The 16785-nt window shown below is 43.3% G+C and overlaps 1 protein-coding gene across 2 annotated transcripts in view; it reads right to left on the bottom strand.

The window, feature by feature from the left end:
• Window positions 1-683: 683 nt before the first annotated feature.
• The window catches only part of LOC109866932 (lactadherin), a 46737-nt gene continuing 30635 nt past the window's right edge, over window positions 684-16785 (bottom strand). The window contains exons 4-10 of one of the 2 annotated variants that reach the window (XM_020455847.2): window positions 13586-13699; window positions 12262-12443; window positions 11450-11605; window positions 10448-10592; window positions 7676-7860; window positions 4190-4345; window positions 684-3808 (exon numbers count right to left, since the gene is read on the bottom strand). In XM_020455847.2, the coding sequence (XP_020311436.1) occupies window positions 3665-3808; window positions 4190-4345; window positions 7676-7860; window positions 10448-10592; window positions 11450-11605; window positions 12262-12443; window positions 13586-13699 (1082 nt within the window). In that variant the 3' untranslated portion in view covers window positions 684-3664. Of the gene's footprint in view, window positions 3809-4189; window positions 4346-7675; window positions 7879-10447; window positions 10593-11449; window positions 11606-12261; window positions 12444-13585; window positions 13700-16785 lie in introns of both variants that reach the window. The other variant, XM_020455846.2, reaches the window with a different exon arrangement.

The raw sequence follows: 16785 nt of genomic DNA, 5'->3' as shown, positions 1-16785 counted from the left end.
TACCTTATAAGCTCTGGGATTTGATCCAGCAACCTTCTGATTACTGGCCCAATGCTCTATCCACTGACATGTAGTCACCAAGCACAAGAAAGCATGTAGTTACCAAGCACAAGAAAGCACAAGAAAGTATCCATTGTAATCACATAATGTCCTCGTTAATACCAGGTATATACAAACTTGAAACAAGACAGTCAAATAGAATTCTATAATTTGAGCACAATGGAATAAGAGGTGGCTATGGAACTATTCCTGTTGCCATGAGACCAGCCTCATAGGGATAGCAGTAGAAATCTGTATCCATAAGAGTTAATGTGTGTCCATCCATACAAGAGGATGGTACAGAGGAGGAAAGTGCAAAGGGATGGAGGTAATGATTTAGATAATACCGTGGTATAGGAGGGATAGAGTAGCCTTTAGGGCGTTAAAAATGCTAAACAGGCAAATGGACCCAAAGATTCCTGCAATTTACATCCTCTCCCTTTGAAGTGAAAATGTCTGAAATTAATTCAAGCCTAATGGATTCATGTTACTGTCGGGTAAAAGATACAATCTGGCATTTGTTCAGGCCATATGAATGACCAAAAATGCCTGCAAATATCACAGATTGCACCTTTAACCCAATGCAGGTGAAATGGAGATGGTGAAATTGAAACCAGGTTTGCTACGGCACAATATACAAGCTGTCTGATGTTAAATCCTTTATTGTTTATGTCTTGAGAGTTAAGGGAATTCTTTTAAGAAACAGAAAACAAGAACTGATCAATATTAATAATATCGCATAAAAACACATCAATTGTATATATTTTTTTTTATGAATCATATAAAACCAGGACATTGTGGAAAATGAAAGAAGGGGAATAACTAGAGTCTGATGAACGAATCAGAAAAATGTACAGAGAAAACAATATAAGCAAAACCTTTATGTTGGATCTAAAAAAATACAATGCATGCAGACATCAGATAATAACTATTTTGGAACAAAGATCATAAATATATTACATTCTTTGACACCACAATCCTTTCCATCGTTATTCACATGCATTTAAAAGAGGATATCTATCGCCAATGTTTTCCAGCTGTTCATATTAATATTCATTCAAATCAAAAACTATCTTCTTATTGCACACACCCGTAATTCATAATTCATGGGGGGAGCTTGACCTCGGAGAAATATGCAGATTGCCATGTCACGTCTTACGTTCAGTGCAACCATAGAAAATCGTTTTTAAATTAGATTTTTCTTTTCCATCTTATCAGTGTGGCCACAGGCTTCGAATTCTACGCATCAATTTGGTCCTCTTGTGATAAATGGATGGCATTTGATTGGTCTGCTGCAAAACATTTACATATTACAACTTCAAGGAACATATTTTTACAAAAAGTATTTACATTAGGTAGGATAACCAGCTCAGAAAAAAAAAACTGGCAGAAATGTGTTTTTTTGGTTGCTATCATGTCAAAAATCTAAAACTACCCCTTGATAACTTATGGAAGCCATATAACTGCTCTCCAATGCTCTGACATGACAGATTCATAGTGTTAAAACACTTTGTTCTCAAACACTCAATCTTCAGGTAAGTGTCAAAATAAAGGAAACACCAACATAAAGTGTCTTAATAGGGTGTTGGGCCTCTACGAGCCACCAGAACAGCTTCCATGTGCCTTGGCATAGATTCTACAAGTGTCTGGAACTCAAATCAAATTAATAATGGAGCGAATTGAAGGGATGTGATACCATTCCTCCATGAGAAATTCTGTCATTTGGTGTTTGGTTGATGGTGGAAAACGCTGTCTCAGGCGCCACTCCAGAATCTCCCATAAGTGTTAAATTGGGTTGAGATCTGATGACTGAGACAGACACCCTTTAAACACCCTACGCTCCTTTGAGACCCCTCTTTCAAAGTCACTGAGATCTCTTCTTCTAGCCATGGTAGGCAACATAATTGGCATTATTAAGCAATGGGGCAGTTTTATACACTATCCTAAGCATGCTGGGATGTTCATTGCTTAATTAACTCAGGAACCACACCTGTGTGCAAGCACCTGCTTTCAATATCATTTGTATCCCTCATTTACTCAAGTGTTTCCTTTATTTCGGCAGTTACTTGTATATGTCTGTCAACATCAGTACTTTATTTATTTAATGGAGAAAACTTTGAGTTTCCACATATTTACCTCAGCAAACAATTATACAGATTTGACCCTGAAAGTGCCTTTTAAAAAGGGGGGAAAACGAAATCATATTAAGTTGAGCTGTGTATCATAAGGGTTATAACAACATTAGTAGCACATATAATATGAAAATATGCCTGGTCCCAGATCTGCTGTGCCGTCTAGCCAACGCCTATGATCGTGTTTGTCAAGACAGCACAAACATCTCTGGGATCAGGCTAGAATTGATCTGTCTTAATCTCAAAAAGACATCTGGCAGCATCATCAACTTGCTAACCCCCTATTTTCTATGTTTACTTCATAATATTAGTCAATGAGTAATAAATGCATTACATTGACGTCACAACTCACAGTGCATTAATGAAAGGACAGACATCACAATCAGAGCAGATTGAGTTATAGAACACCACATACTGTAGGAGTATTACTGCACTTTTACATACCCTTTAGCAAAGAAATATAAACTAAAATTGCATTGAACTATTTTGGGATTTGAATATCACTCAATGTCACAAGATTACAGAATAAGAGTCTCTCTCCATCTTTTTATACATGCTTTCAAATTTTTTTGTCAGGTCTGCTACTTATTTGAAAAACTGCATTTAGTAAAAACATGGCTAATAAATCATAATGCATTCACAACTAGTCAACCAACACCATCAATTTGTCAACAAAGTGAAATTCATTTGGTATACCTTTTCTTTTTCAAAAAATACAAATCAATCTTATAAATCCTATAGTCACATGACGGGTCTTTCCCTGGGTAAGAAGCCCAACGAAATAAAACACAAACAAGAACTCCCGCAAAAAAACATCTCTTCCAGAGCACTGCAGAATCAAGGAAACGGCTAGGCGATAAGACTACACGAGAGTGTTCGATAATACTACTACACACTTCAGTGTCTCTGGATGGTCAGGTGACAATTCCTAGTTGGAAAAACATCTCAGCCAAGTTAGCTACTACTGGATTGTACATCACTAGCGATGGGTCTCGGGTTCAGTCTTCTGTGCCCAGATTCATAAAGCGTCTCACAGTAGCAGTGCTGATCTAGGATCAGTTTTGCCTCTAAATAATAATAATTAATAATAGGGGGAACCAGATCCTAGATCAGCACTCCTACTCTAAAACTCTGAATAAGGCCCTGATCTAGGAAGGACAGGATCAGAGTCCATGTAGTTCCGGCTGACACAGCAGTAGTCTGCGCTCGACGTACAAGTTGACCTTCAGCACCCGACCTAGGATCAGATTACCCCTACCTAATCCTACCCGTAACCATTAGGTGGGCTAGATCAGTGGTAACCATTATCTGACCCTAGATCAGTGGTTAGGGTCAATGTTGTACCTTCTCCAGGGTTGTGGTGGTGGCGTGGTGTTTTGCTGCCCTCTACGGGTGTGAGCAAGGCAGTGCAGGGGTGGCTCAGGAGGTTTTGGAAAGGAGGAGAAAGAGGTGGAAGGGCAGGGAAAGTGGAGGGGATTTGGCCGGGGACGGGGCTACTCATCGCAGCCCAACAACTCCATTCGCAAGGTGATGCGCTCGTGCCACGCCCACGGCAGGATGCGGACCAATCGGGCATAGAAGGGAGGCTCGAACACATTCTTTTTGTGGACGTTGTTGTCGCTGTTACCTGGGAAGATCTGGAAGATGGGGAGCCAAATCACAAGCACAGAACTGATGGGTGCTAGTTAGGGCAAGAGACACTGAACATCTATCATACAATATAAAGGTCATCATTAAATCTATGACATCTTGACTTTGCGTTTTAACCGCTGACTCAATAACACCTATATTTAAAATCAACAAAGTAATTCAATTCGGTCTATTATTCGTAGGCAGGCACACATTCATGCTTGGCTCCCTTTAAATGGATTTTCCACTCAAAATACATACGGCAGGGGAATATGCTCCACTTAAGGTTAGTGTAAAAACCATGTTAGGTTGTATTTTGGGTGGAACACCCCTTTAAGAACACCCTAAGAGAACACACTACTTTGGAGAGACAGATTTTTGCCACCTACCTTGTCTGTGCTGGTGACGTCGTCCTTGACTATGCTCCAGGACTGGCCGTCGTCGCTGTAGGCCACCTTGAAGGCAGAAACAAACTGGACTGCCCCAAAGTCCTTGGCCCCCTGGGTAATGATGCCTGTGATCCTCTTGGGGGACTCCAGGTCCACCTGTTACAGAAGAAGGAATTGTCAGAACAAGCATGGTTCAGTGCCGGACTCTGGTCTAGTGGCAAAGCTGCCGACTCCAGACTACAAATCCTCCTGGCAACGGGGGTTTGAGCCCACTGTGTGTCTGCCACTTTCTCATCTGTGCCCTTATTTGTCTGCATCCCCCACTACATCTCCCACCACACTGTTCTGCCATGAAAAATAAGAATAGTGTCATTGGAACATCTTAGGCTTACCCAGATAAATTGAGTTCAAAACAAAATTGTCAGTAATTTGTCGGTAAAGTAAACTTTCAGAGAGAATCTTCCAGAACTTTCACCAGCACCAACTCTAGCCTAGAGTTGAAGTCGGAAGTTTACATACACCTTAGCCAAACGGTAGCATTGCCTTTAAACTGTTGAACTGGGGTCAAACGTTTTGGGTAGCCTTCCACAATAAGTTCGGTGAATTTTGGCCCATTCCTCCTGACAGAGCTGGTGTAACTGAGTCAGGTTTGTAGGCCTCCTTGCTCGCACACACTTTTTCAGTTCTGCCCACAAATGTTCTATAGGATTGAGCTCAGGGCTTCATGATGGCCACTCCAATACCTTGACTTTGTTGTCCTTAAGCCATTTTGCCACAACTTTGTAAGTATGCTTGGGGTCATTGTCCATTTGGAAGACCCATTTTGCGACCAAGCTTTAACTTCCTGACTGATATCTTGAGCTGTTGCTTCAATATATCCACATAATTTTCCACCCTCATGATGCCATCTATTTTGTGAAGTGCACCAGTCCCTCCTGCAGCAAAGCACCCCCACAACATGATGCTGCCATGGTTGGTATGGTGTTCTTCAGCTTGCAAGCCTCCCCCTTTTTCCTCCAAACATAACGATGGTCATTATGGCCAAAAAGTTATATTTTTGTTTCATCAGACCAGAGGACATTTCTCCGAAAAAGTACAATCTTTGTCCCCATGTCCCCAAACTGTAGTCTGGCTTTTTTTATGGTGGTTTTGGAGCAGTGGCTTCTTCCTTGCTGAGCGGTCTTTCAGGTTATGTCGATATAGGACTCGTTTTACTGTGTACATATACACTGCTCAAAAAAATAAAGGGAACAATTAAACAACACAATGTAACTCCAAGTCAATCACACTTCTGTGAAATCAAACTGTCTACTTAGGAAGCAACACTGATTTACAATACATTTCACATGCTGTTGTGCAAATGGAATAGACAACAGGTGGAAATTATAGGCAATTACCAAGACACCCCCAATAAAGGAGTGGTTCTGCAGGTGGGGACCACAGACCACTTCTCAGTTCCTATGCTTCCTGGCTGATGTTTTGGTCACTTTTGAATGCTGGCGGTGCTTTCACTCTAGTGGTAGCATGAGACGGAGTCTACAACCCACACAAGTGGCTCAGGTAGTGCAGCTCATCCAGGATGGCACATCAATGCGAGCTGTGGCAAGAAGGTTTGATGTGTCTGTCAGCGTAGTGTCCAGAGCATGGAGGCGCTACCAGGAGACAGGCCAGTACATCGGGAGACGTGGAGGAGGCCGTAGGAGGAATATAACCCAGCAGCAGGACCGCTACCTCCGCCTTTGTGCAAGGAGGAGCAGGAGGAGCACTGCCAGAGCCCTGCGAAATGACCTCCAGCAGGCCACAAATGTGCATGTGTCTGCTCAAACGGTCAGAAACAGACTTCATGAGGGTGGTATGAGGGCCCGACGTCCACAGGTGGGGGTTGTGCTTACAGCCCAACACCGTGCAGGACGTTTGGCATTTGCCAGAGAACACCAAGATTGGCAAATTCGCCACTGGCGCCCTGTGCTCTTCACAGATGAAAGCAGGTTCACACTGAGCACATGTGACAGACGTGACAGAGTCTGGAGACGCCGTGGAGAACGTTCTGCTGCCTGCAACATCCTCCAGCATGACCGGTTTGGCGGTGGGTCAGTCATGGTGTGGGGTGGCATTTCTTTGGGGGGCGCACAGCCCTCCATGTGCTCGCCAGAGGTAGCCTGACTGCCATTAGGTACCGATATGAGATTCTCAGACCCCTTGTGAGACCATATGCTGGTGCGGTTGGCCCTGGGTTTCTGCTAATGCAAGACAATGCTAGACCTCATGTGGCTGGAGTGTGTCAGCAGTTCCTGCAAGAGGAAGGCATGGATGCTATGGACTGGCACGCCCGTTCCCCAAATCTGAATCCAATTGAGCATATCTGGGACATCATGCCTCGCTCCATCCACCAACGTCACGTTGCACCACAGACTGTCCAGGAGTTGGCGGATGCTTTAGTCCAGGTCTGGGAGGAGATCCCTCAGGAGACCATCTGCCACCTCATCAGGAGCATGCCCAGGCGTTGTAGGAAGGTCATACAGGCACGTGGAGGCCACACACACTAGTGAGCCTCATTTTGACTTGATTTAAGGACATTACATCAACATTGGATCAGCCTGTAGTGTGGTTTTCCACTTTAATTATGAGTGTGACTCCAAATCCAGACCTCCACGGGTTGATAAATGTGATTCAACTACGTAAAGAAAAAAGCATTTAATAAGACTTTTTCATTCAGATGTGTTATTTTAGTGTTCCCTTTCTTTTTGAGCAGCAGTATATATATATATATATATATATATACACATATATACACACATATATACACACAAACACACACTTTTCGCACCAAAGCACATGCATCTCTAGGAGACAGAACATGTCTCCTTCCTGAGCGGTATGACGGCTGTGTGGTCCCATGGTGTTTACACTTGCGCACTATTGTTTGTACAGATGAACGTGGTACCTTCAGGCGTTTGGAAATTGCTCCCAGGGATGAACCACACTTGTGGAGGTCTACAATTTTTTGGGGCTGATTTCCTTTGATTTTCCCATGATGTCAAGCAAAGAGGCGCTGAGTTTGGAGGTAGGCCTTGAAATACATCCACAGGTGCACCTCCAATTGACTCAAATGTTGTCAATTAGCCTATCAGAAGCTTCTAAAACCATGACATTATTTTCTGGAATTTTCCAAGCTGTCTAAAGGCATAGTCAACTTCGTGTATGTAAACTTCTGACCCACTGGAATTGTGATACAGGGAATTATAAGTGAAATAATCTGTCTGTAAACAATTGTTGGAAAAAAAGTAGATGTCCTAACAGACTTGCCAGAGCTATCGTTCTTTAAAACAAGACATTTGTGGAGTGTTTGACGAGTTTTCATGACTCCAACCTAAGTGTATGTAAACTTCCGACTTCAACTGTATCTCCCTCAGCTACAGACCACCAAGTGTCCAACACCCATACCACATCACTTCCTACAGTTCCCTCTGAACCTCCTGCAGTTACCTGCAACCACTCGGAGCGGTTGGTGGTGGCCGCTGTCCAGGCGTTAGTCTTGCCCTGCTTGTCCAGCCGGGCGTAGTGGGACTGCCAGGTGAACGCCTCAATTCCCCAGGTGCGGTGGACACTTGAGGCCGAGATCTGGCGGTCGGAGAGCAGGCGCGACTTCATGCCCATGGGCTCAGAGCAACCTGCCGTGTTTGAATACACTGAAGTGAGACGACGAGCACCGGGAGGGAAAGAGAGAGAGAGAAGTATGATAGACAAGGGACAGACAGAAGCAAGGCCCAAGCCAGCCAGTCAGTGAGCAGCACAGGGAAAGCACATGCATGATGACCAGAGTTGTGGGGAGGTGGAGTGAATAGTGACAGCCTGTAGTCATGCGGTACAGATTAGGGTTTCTGTTAAGGTTTTGGACGTTAAAAAAATGTGAAAAGCCAATAACAGTTGATGGCCACAGTTAAAAAGAGCTACTATTTTTATTTCCCAACTGGTAATTGATGCGCGCTACCCATTTGCCATTCAAATGCATAGCCAACAGAAGACAGGTTTATCAGCATGTCACACCACTTTGCTATGAGCTGGAGGCAGTATGCATTTTGAAAACATATTTAAATTGTTTGAAGCCTGAACGTTTTAATAAATATTATGAGGCATGTCTTACCTTGCTTCAAAGTAGCAAGCCAAAAAACAACCATATCCATGGAGGCAATTACTTTATAGACTTCCTTCCATATGCCATTGAAACCAGTAGCCTCTTTCTCTTATGTTCTATTGGTTTTAAATAAACGTTTTCATTGTCCAGTAGCCAAAGGCACAATCCTAGTCATATTTGCATCTTTAGATCTCTCTCCGCTTTCAACATTTCTAATAGATATTGTCATGTCACATGAAACTGCTCACATGTGTGATGCACTTTTGACAAATGGTGTTTTCCTGCTAATTGTATTATGGAACTAACAATCACGAGTAGCCTACTTTTGGACACATTTTTAATTGATCCTTTATTTAACTAGGCAAGTCAGTGAAGAACAAATTCTTATCAACAATGACGGCCTACGCGCATTGCCTATAAATGTGAATAAATAATATAGATTATCAACATTTGAAGCTAAAAGTTCTGATCGGTTGCATCAGACTCATTCTTTAAAAATAAAATGTATGTAGCCAGTCCCACAACTGTCCGTCTGTTTTGAATAGGATATTTCTTTCTTGACCAATAAAATAGGTAACATTTTCTACAATGCGGGATAAATGGTAAATTGACATAGGCTTGTGATTTTGCTGTTCGTTACTCATCTTGTTGACTGAGGAAAAGTAAAACGTGGACAGTTATTGTAACACGTCTTCATAGTGTGCATCGGAATTCGGCAATGGAGCACATTGTTGCAGCCTCAAATTAGCATGTTCCGTTAAGATGAGTTACCATAATCGAAATGGGATTTCTGTCATTCTGAACACTGTGGGTAGACGCTCTAATCAGGTTATACACCCAATACATATGGATCCGGTAAATTTCTCAAATGTCCGGTCAATGAAACCCCTGGTTCAGCTATACAGCCATAGGGAATAGAGTTCAGACAACTTATCTTCCATGATGGCACAAAACACCCTGTGGAGATGACATAAAAATGTGTGTTCCAAGTATGTAAACAGAGTGCAATTGCCTGCAGAATGAGAAACTGGGTTTTTGGTGGCAAAATGTCAGCCGTTCAAATGATACATCTCAACTCAAATGGAGTTGGCCGAAGTACGTTCACCTACGGCTCTAACGATAACGGTGGAAAAAGAGAGAGGAACGCCGCAGCATGCTTGTAGTTGGGCTGAGCATCGTTGAGTAGTATTGTGAACATGCGAGCCTACAGTAGCACTAGCATGCGTGTCAGGTGCCCAAGCGTGTCACTTGTGTGCCATGCAGTTTGTATTGCAGGATGCTTTGTGTAACATGCATGTACGTGCAGTGCAAAGACCATAACCAAGCATAAACTGGCATAGAATGCTCTGACAGACAGTCACAGATGGACATTGCGGATCACTTTTAAAAACACACACACACACAGATCAGTTTCCCTTAATTAGATGAAACAACGCCAGTGTGTTGGCGTCATGCCATCATTATAAAACAAATAGAAAGTGCAGAAACTTTGTACAGAAAGTTGTTACACAGAGAAAACATAGAAGGCCAAAATATCCATCTAGTTATACTGGCATGGGAACAAGGCTGTGAGGATGAATGTGACTGGCATATTATTATTTTGTTACAATCCCAACACATTTGAGTCATTTACATGATAGGTCTCATTGCCAATATTTAAACTGCAAAAAATGTCCATATGGTTTTGAAAAGTAATTTTTCTAAACGTTAGCCCCACCCACCCCCCTTCATGGTGTGTGTGTGTGTGTGTGTGTGTGTGTGTGTGTGTGTGTGTGTGTGTGTGTGTGTGTGTGTGTGTGTGTGTGTGTGTGTGTGTGTGTGTGTGTGTGTGTGTGTGTGTGTGTGTGTGTGTGTGTGTGTGTGTGTGTGTGTGTGTGTGTGTGTGTGTGTGTGTGTGTGTGTGTGTGTGTGTGTAGCCTAGTGGTTAGAGTGTTGGTCTAGTAACCGGAAGGTTGCAAGTTCAAACCCCCGAGCTGACAAGGTACAAATCTGTCGTTCTGCCCCTGAACAGGCAGTTAACCCACTGTTCCTAGGCTGTCATTGAAAATAAGAATTTGTTCTTAACTGACTTGCCTAGTTAAATAAAGGTAAAATAAATAAAAAAAGTTTGTGTGTGTGTTTACCATTGAGCTCACAGCCCACCAGTTCCATGCGCAGGGTGCAGGCCTTGCGACAGACCACGGGGATGATGCGGAAGTACTGGCCAATGATGGGAGGGTCAAACAGGTTGGTCTTGGTACTGTCGTTGTCCACGTTCCCCACAAACACCTGGAGAAATGAAGAAAATAATGAAAAATGTTACGAAATAATGACTTGAGGGAGTGATGTCAAAATGCATTACTTGAATTTCACCTGAGCTTTACAAAACAGGCCCCATGTGAAGTAAACAGTAGTTTTATTTTTATTTGACCTTTATTTAACCAGGCAAGTCAGTTAAGAACAAATTCTTATTTTCAATGACGGCCTAGGAACAGTGGGTTAACTGCCTGTTTTGTACCTTGTCTTGCCTTTCATTCATTTCCATGGAAATGGCACACTATTCCCAAAATAGAACAAAGAAAAGCACACTACACAGTGAAGAGGGTGCAAGTTCTACAACAGCCATAGTGATATGTGTGGAAGGACCACCAGAGGGAAGGCTGGGCTCATGGATATTAGCCCAACAAGGCATGGGAGACAAGGTAACCAGAGGCAATTAAGCACAGCTGACGGTACTAATGACATACTCTCCTTCCCCTATAAGAGAGAGAATGCAACCAGCAGAGAGAGGGGAAAACTATCTCTGGAAGATGGCCACCGAGCGAGAGAAGCTATCCAGGAAGAACCACTAAGACGGTGACAATCCTGTGACTTTTTGTTGTAGTTTAAAGATAATCCTATTGTGTTCCTGTTTCATCTGGAGAAGATGTATGTTTTTCCTCTGAAGATTTTCATTGATTATGTTGGAGTGTTTGTGTTGACCAAATGCCCTCAATAGAGAACTGTGTTCAATCAATAAAACCTACTCCTGACTCGTTTATTCCACCTTCCCGCTTTAGAGTGACGCCCAATTACTTGGTCCGCTCACATATGTCTGTGTGTACATCTGAGAGGTTGTGTGTGCGCGACTGTGCGTGTTCACTCACATTGTCCTTCTTCTGCCCATCCAGGCGGTACACGGTGTAGGTCCTCCCGTCCAGACTCGACGCCACTTTGAAGGCCTTGATGAACTCTGCTGACCCCATGCGGCTGGCGCCCTGCGTCACGATGCCCGTGAAACGCATCTTCCTCTGCATGTTAATCTGCACAAACGACAACGCGTTGTTTCAAATGTATTGCCACATAAGAGTGGACATTTGGTCCCGTAGTCATGGACCTTTCGCTGCACATGGAGGGGAATGACAAAAAAAATGTGGTTACAAGGTCCACAGCAACAACATCAATCAATCAAATGTATTTATAAAGCCCCTCTTACATCAGCTGAAACCCAGCCTAAAACCCCAAACAGCAAGCAATGCAGGTGTAGAAGCACGGCATTGCATCCATGCAATGAGCAGAGCCTCCGAGAATCAAACACATTTTAAATTGTGTCAGAATTAAAGCATCTCCTTGTTGCCTGTCTTTCATCTGCACTGATATGAAATAACCAGACAGGGGAATGTTATTGCCTTGTTGGTAGCCACAATATATTGCTTTCACCTATCCCCATGATGATGTTTTCAGATCAGTGCAGACGAGGAAGTGGAAGCCACTTTACTATGGAGATATCCTTTCTAGAGTAGATTAGGGTCGTGGTCATTAGGAACACCAGAATTGTTTTGCTATTCTAAAAAAGAGCCTTTCTCATTAGACAAGTCCATGTAGCCTCTCCTGGTTTCAGTCAGTTTTCTTCCATTTGGTGCCTAGAGAACACGAGCCAGACAGTGGTGTTGGAGCCAGCCTGTCGTACTGTACTGACCTCTATCCAGGGATTCCTATCATGGGAGGCAGAGGTCCAGGCATTTACCAGGCCTTTATTGTGGAGACGGGCCAGCTCGGGCCCCCAGCGCTGCAGGCCCAGGATGCCGTAGTGCACCGACGAGGCCGAGATCTGAGACTCTGCAATGCCTCCGCCCTCCATGCCCAACAGAGAGATACAGCCTGAGGGACAGACAGACAGACATAGGTCACAAAAACACAAACAGGGCAGACAGACAGACACAGAACCTAGCGGTTGAGGGAGTGAAGCTATGAAGAACAATCTAGCAGGTCAAATCTGTGGTGAAGTTAGTCTGGTTTATTATTTCACATTAGTACACAAACATGCCCCACAAATCTATTGACTTTTTTGACAACTGCCAACAGTTTGACATGAAAACATTAAGATATAAGGAAAAGGAATATTCATGCTGAAAACCTCATAATAAACACCAATGGTATTCACTAAATGTATGGTTTATATTTAGGATAATGTTTCACAGCTTTGTCATTGTAGTTAAAACAAAAATCATCTTAATTCATTATTTCATATATTTGAAAGGCCACACACTGAGGGCCAGAGATTATTACAGACACCTGTGATAACCTGAAGTACCCAAAAGGGTCACTAGATGTCTTACGATAGATTACATACACACACTGAGGGCCAGAGATTATTACAGACACCTCTGATAGCCTGAAGTACCCAAAAGGGTCACTAGATGTCTTACGATAGATTACATACACACACTGAGGGCCAGAGATTATTACAGACACCTCTGATAACCTGAAGTACCCAAAAGGGTCACTAGATGTCTTACGATAGATTACATAAAATCCTTCAAAGTTACCAAATTATGTTAGTTTACTGGTAAACTTAGAAGTTTCCAGTAATATACCGTCCCATTGCATCCCTAGCTAGGACTATCTGTGAGTGGTCTGAGAGGAGAGGGGAAAACTGAACACTAGCTGTTACTGGCAGAGGTTTGGATCTTTCTCATTGGTCTATTAACTAATTTACTGCCTGGTGATGTCACCAGGAAGGTGAAAACTCCCTCCCATCAAAACAGCTCTTACACTAAAAAAGGACATTATCACCATTTTCACCATTTCACAGTATTAGTTTAACCTCATAGTGTAAATATATATACACACACACACAACACAGGAACATTCCATTTTTGACTGCACTGGGCCTTTCATTTGGTTACATTATGATTTTCTTTATCACATTCAGCCTAATGTCTTTTATTGCACTTAACAATATCATGGGGGACTAAGGCTAATAGAGAGCCAGTGTGTGTGTGTGTGTGACTGGTGCTCACGCAGTTGGCAGTGCTTGCCCACGTAGGGGGACGGACAGCGGCAGTTGAAGTCTCCATTTAGGTCCCTGCAGGAGCCACCGTTCTTGCACGGCTGGCCGACACAGTCATTCACATCTGTTGAGAGAAATGGCCATTATCAGTCACTGGCCTTACAATCAACAGAACAGAACAATGATTGATAAGATGATATGGACAAGGGTGATCGGATCCTAAAAATCAGCCCTCCTACTCTTGAGATGCTTTTTTTTTTGAGCACAGGCCCCAAACTGAAATCGGGAAATGTGTACATGCTTAAACTGGATGATGAACTGACGCTTCATGCGGTTTTCAGATGAAGTCATTTTTTGACTTCCTCCTGAAGTTTTTTCCCTCCCTTCATCTACGCTTGGCTTTTGACTATGTGCAAATGAGCTCTGATAAAGCTATTAGTAAACAGCAGCAACGCAATGGCTCAGATGAGCTGTTGTGTGGCCCAATTATCTGAAACTCTTTGAACTACCCCTAGATGGCGCACTTTTCAATGGTATACGCTGGACGTGCGGTGTTTTTTTTTTAGAGAGAGGGTGCTTGGCAACTGGCAGCGCTTTCAGAGGACAGCATGCATCAGAACAAACTTTTTAATCTTTCGCCCACAAGATTTGAAGGCATGACTACACTTCCTTTGAACACTGCCCTAGATTGACTGTGTTTACTGTTTACCATATTTTTTGTAGAATATGACCCAAATCTCACTTGTTGTCAGTGAAAAGTGTGATCAGTGTGATTCTGTGCTCAGGGCCAGGCAGGCAGTCAGTCGCCCACTAGGGAGGCACCAATGATGTATATAAACCCGGCACCCTCTTCCTAAAGCCCACAGGGCATCCTGCTCTGAGATTAATGTTACTTCTCAAGAGACACACTCACAAAGTCACAAACACAATTACTCATAATACAGAATACTAGTACAGTCTCATAACTAGGGCCTAGGGTTTTTCCAAGCCAGGACGCATCAGGACACACTCAAAGCCCTGGTCGTAACACACACACACACAGTCTCATAACTAGGGCCTAGGGTTTTTCCAAGCCAGGACGCATCAGGACACACTCAAAGCCCTGGTCGTAACACACACACACACACAGTCTCATAACTAGGGCCTAGGGTTTTTCCAAGCCAGGACGCATCAGGACACACTCAAAGCCCTGGTTGTAACACACACACACACAATCAGCAGGAATGAGTCAAAAGCCAAACCACCTAGGACTTAAAGCTCAATCTGAGATTTGCACAACTACAGCTGCTGTTTCTAAAAAGCCGAAAGCTCCTTCAAGCCCTCTTACAGTCTGAAGGTATTTTCGTGTGGTGTAGGCCTATTCCTATACTGTTACGGAGGAGCATATGGCTTCGCAGTATTTAAGGGCAACACCATATTCTCTCTCTTCAAGCCCTCTTACAGTCTCAGGGTATTTTCGTGTGGTGTAGGCCTATTCCTATACTGTTACGGAGGAGCATATGGCTTCGCAGTATTTAAGGGCAACACCATATTCTCTCTTGACAGACTTCACACCTTAGCAAGAGGACATGGGGACACACACAGAGAGACTCATAGACCTCTGCGCCACTCAGGAGCCCAAGGCACTGCTTGAGACGTCACTACAGACACCCTGGTTCGATTCCAGGCTGCATCACAACCGGCTGTGATTGGGAGTCCCGTAGGCCGCACACAATTGGCTCAGCGTCGTCCGGGTTTGGCCAGTGTAGGCAGTCATTGTAAATAAGAATTTGTTCTTAACTGACTTGCCTCGATAAATGTAAAAAAATATATATATAAAGAATTTAACACACATGCATACATAAAACCTACAGAAATTGACAGACACCCTATTTTCCTTTCTACGTGACACCATGGGTGACAGACGCTCTCTATTTGCGTCAGCGATGGCCCCTCTGCATCAAGAGGATTTGGCACATCGTAAACCAGTGGTATTCAAAGTCGGGGTTGCGACGAGGAACTGCAGTGGGGTTAAAAAAAAAAAAGTATAGATTATTGTATTGGACAACATACGCTGAGTGTACAAAACATTAGGAATACCTGCTCTTTCCATTACAGACTGACCAGGTGAAAGCTACGATCCCTTATTGATGTCACTTCAATCAGTTTCGATAAAGGGGAAGAGACAGGTTAAAGAAGGATTTTTAAGCCTGGAGACAATTGAGACATGGGTTGTGTATGTGTGTCATTCAGAGGGTGAATGTGCAAGACAAAAGATTTCATGGGGTATGGTAGTAGGTGCCAGGCGCAACGGTTTGAGTGTGTCAAGAACTGCAATGCTGCTGGGTTTTTCACGCTCAACAGTTTCCCGTGTGTATCAAGAATGGCCCACCACCCAAAGGAGATCCAGCCAACTTGACAACTGTGGGAAGCATTGAAGTCAACATGGGTCAGTATCCCTGTGGAATGCTTTCAACACCTTGTAGAGTCCAATACCCAATGAATTGAGGCTGTTGTGGGTCAACTCAACATTACGAAAGATCATTTGAAAAATACAATTTTATGAAGTAAATGTATTCATTGGAATTGAAAGTTATTTGTTGATGTAAAAATCTAAACGTAACGATTTTAAGCTTGTGTCATTAGATTTGGGGTGAGGCCGCAAGAAATTCTTGGGAAAGAAATGGGGTGCCCAGAAATAAATAAAAAGATAATAATAATGGGTTCCCCAATGAAAAAGTTTGAATACCGTAGACCATGCTGCAGCTTGGCTGGTTACCTCAAGAGCCATACAGACGCTGTAATCTGCCATACTTAGAGAGGGGGGGAGTGAGGTAGAAAAGGTGGCCTGAGGAGGAGGGAGGGAGGACAATAGCCCTGGGACACTACCCATCCTGGGACATCTAGTGCTCCAGAGTGACGTGGTGTGTGAAGGAGGTTGGAGGCCATGGACCAACTGGAGCAACAGGTCACAGGAGGCCAAGGGCCAACTGGAGCAACGGGTCACAGCAGGACACAGGGACCGAGTTGTTTTTGTCTCAGTCATAAAAGTTTTTTTTTTTTTACCTCTAGTTCAAAATGATACACAGTAAAAATCTATGGTAAGAACTTATTTGATCAATAAAACACCATACTGTAACTCTCTCACATGTCCTGGTAAGGATTTCAGCTAGCAGTGTGCCAATTGTATAGATAGATGTATGGTCCCAGTATAGACATGAAAAGATTGAG

Source organism: Oncorhynchus kisutch, linkage group LG22 (assembly GCF_002021735.2).
Source record: "Oncorhynchus kisutch isolate 150728-3 linkage group LG22, Okis_V2, whole genome shotgun sequence".
Classification (NCBI taxonomy): Eukaryota; Metazoa; Chordata; class Actinopteri; order Salmoniformes; family Salmonidae; genus Oncorhynchus; species Oncorhynchus kisutch.
The sequence above is the reverse complement of the archived record's forward strand: the minus strand, read 5'-3'. Positions and strand labels throughout refer to the sequence as shown.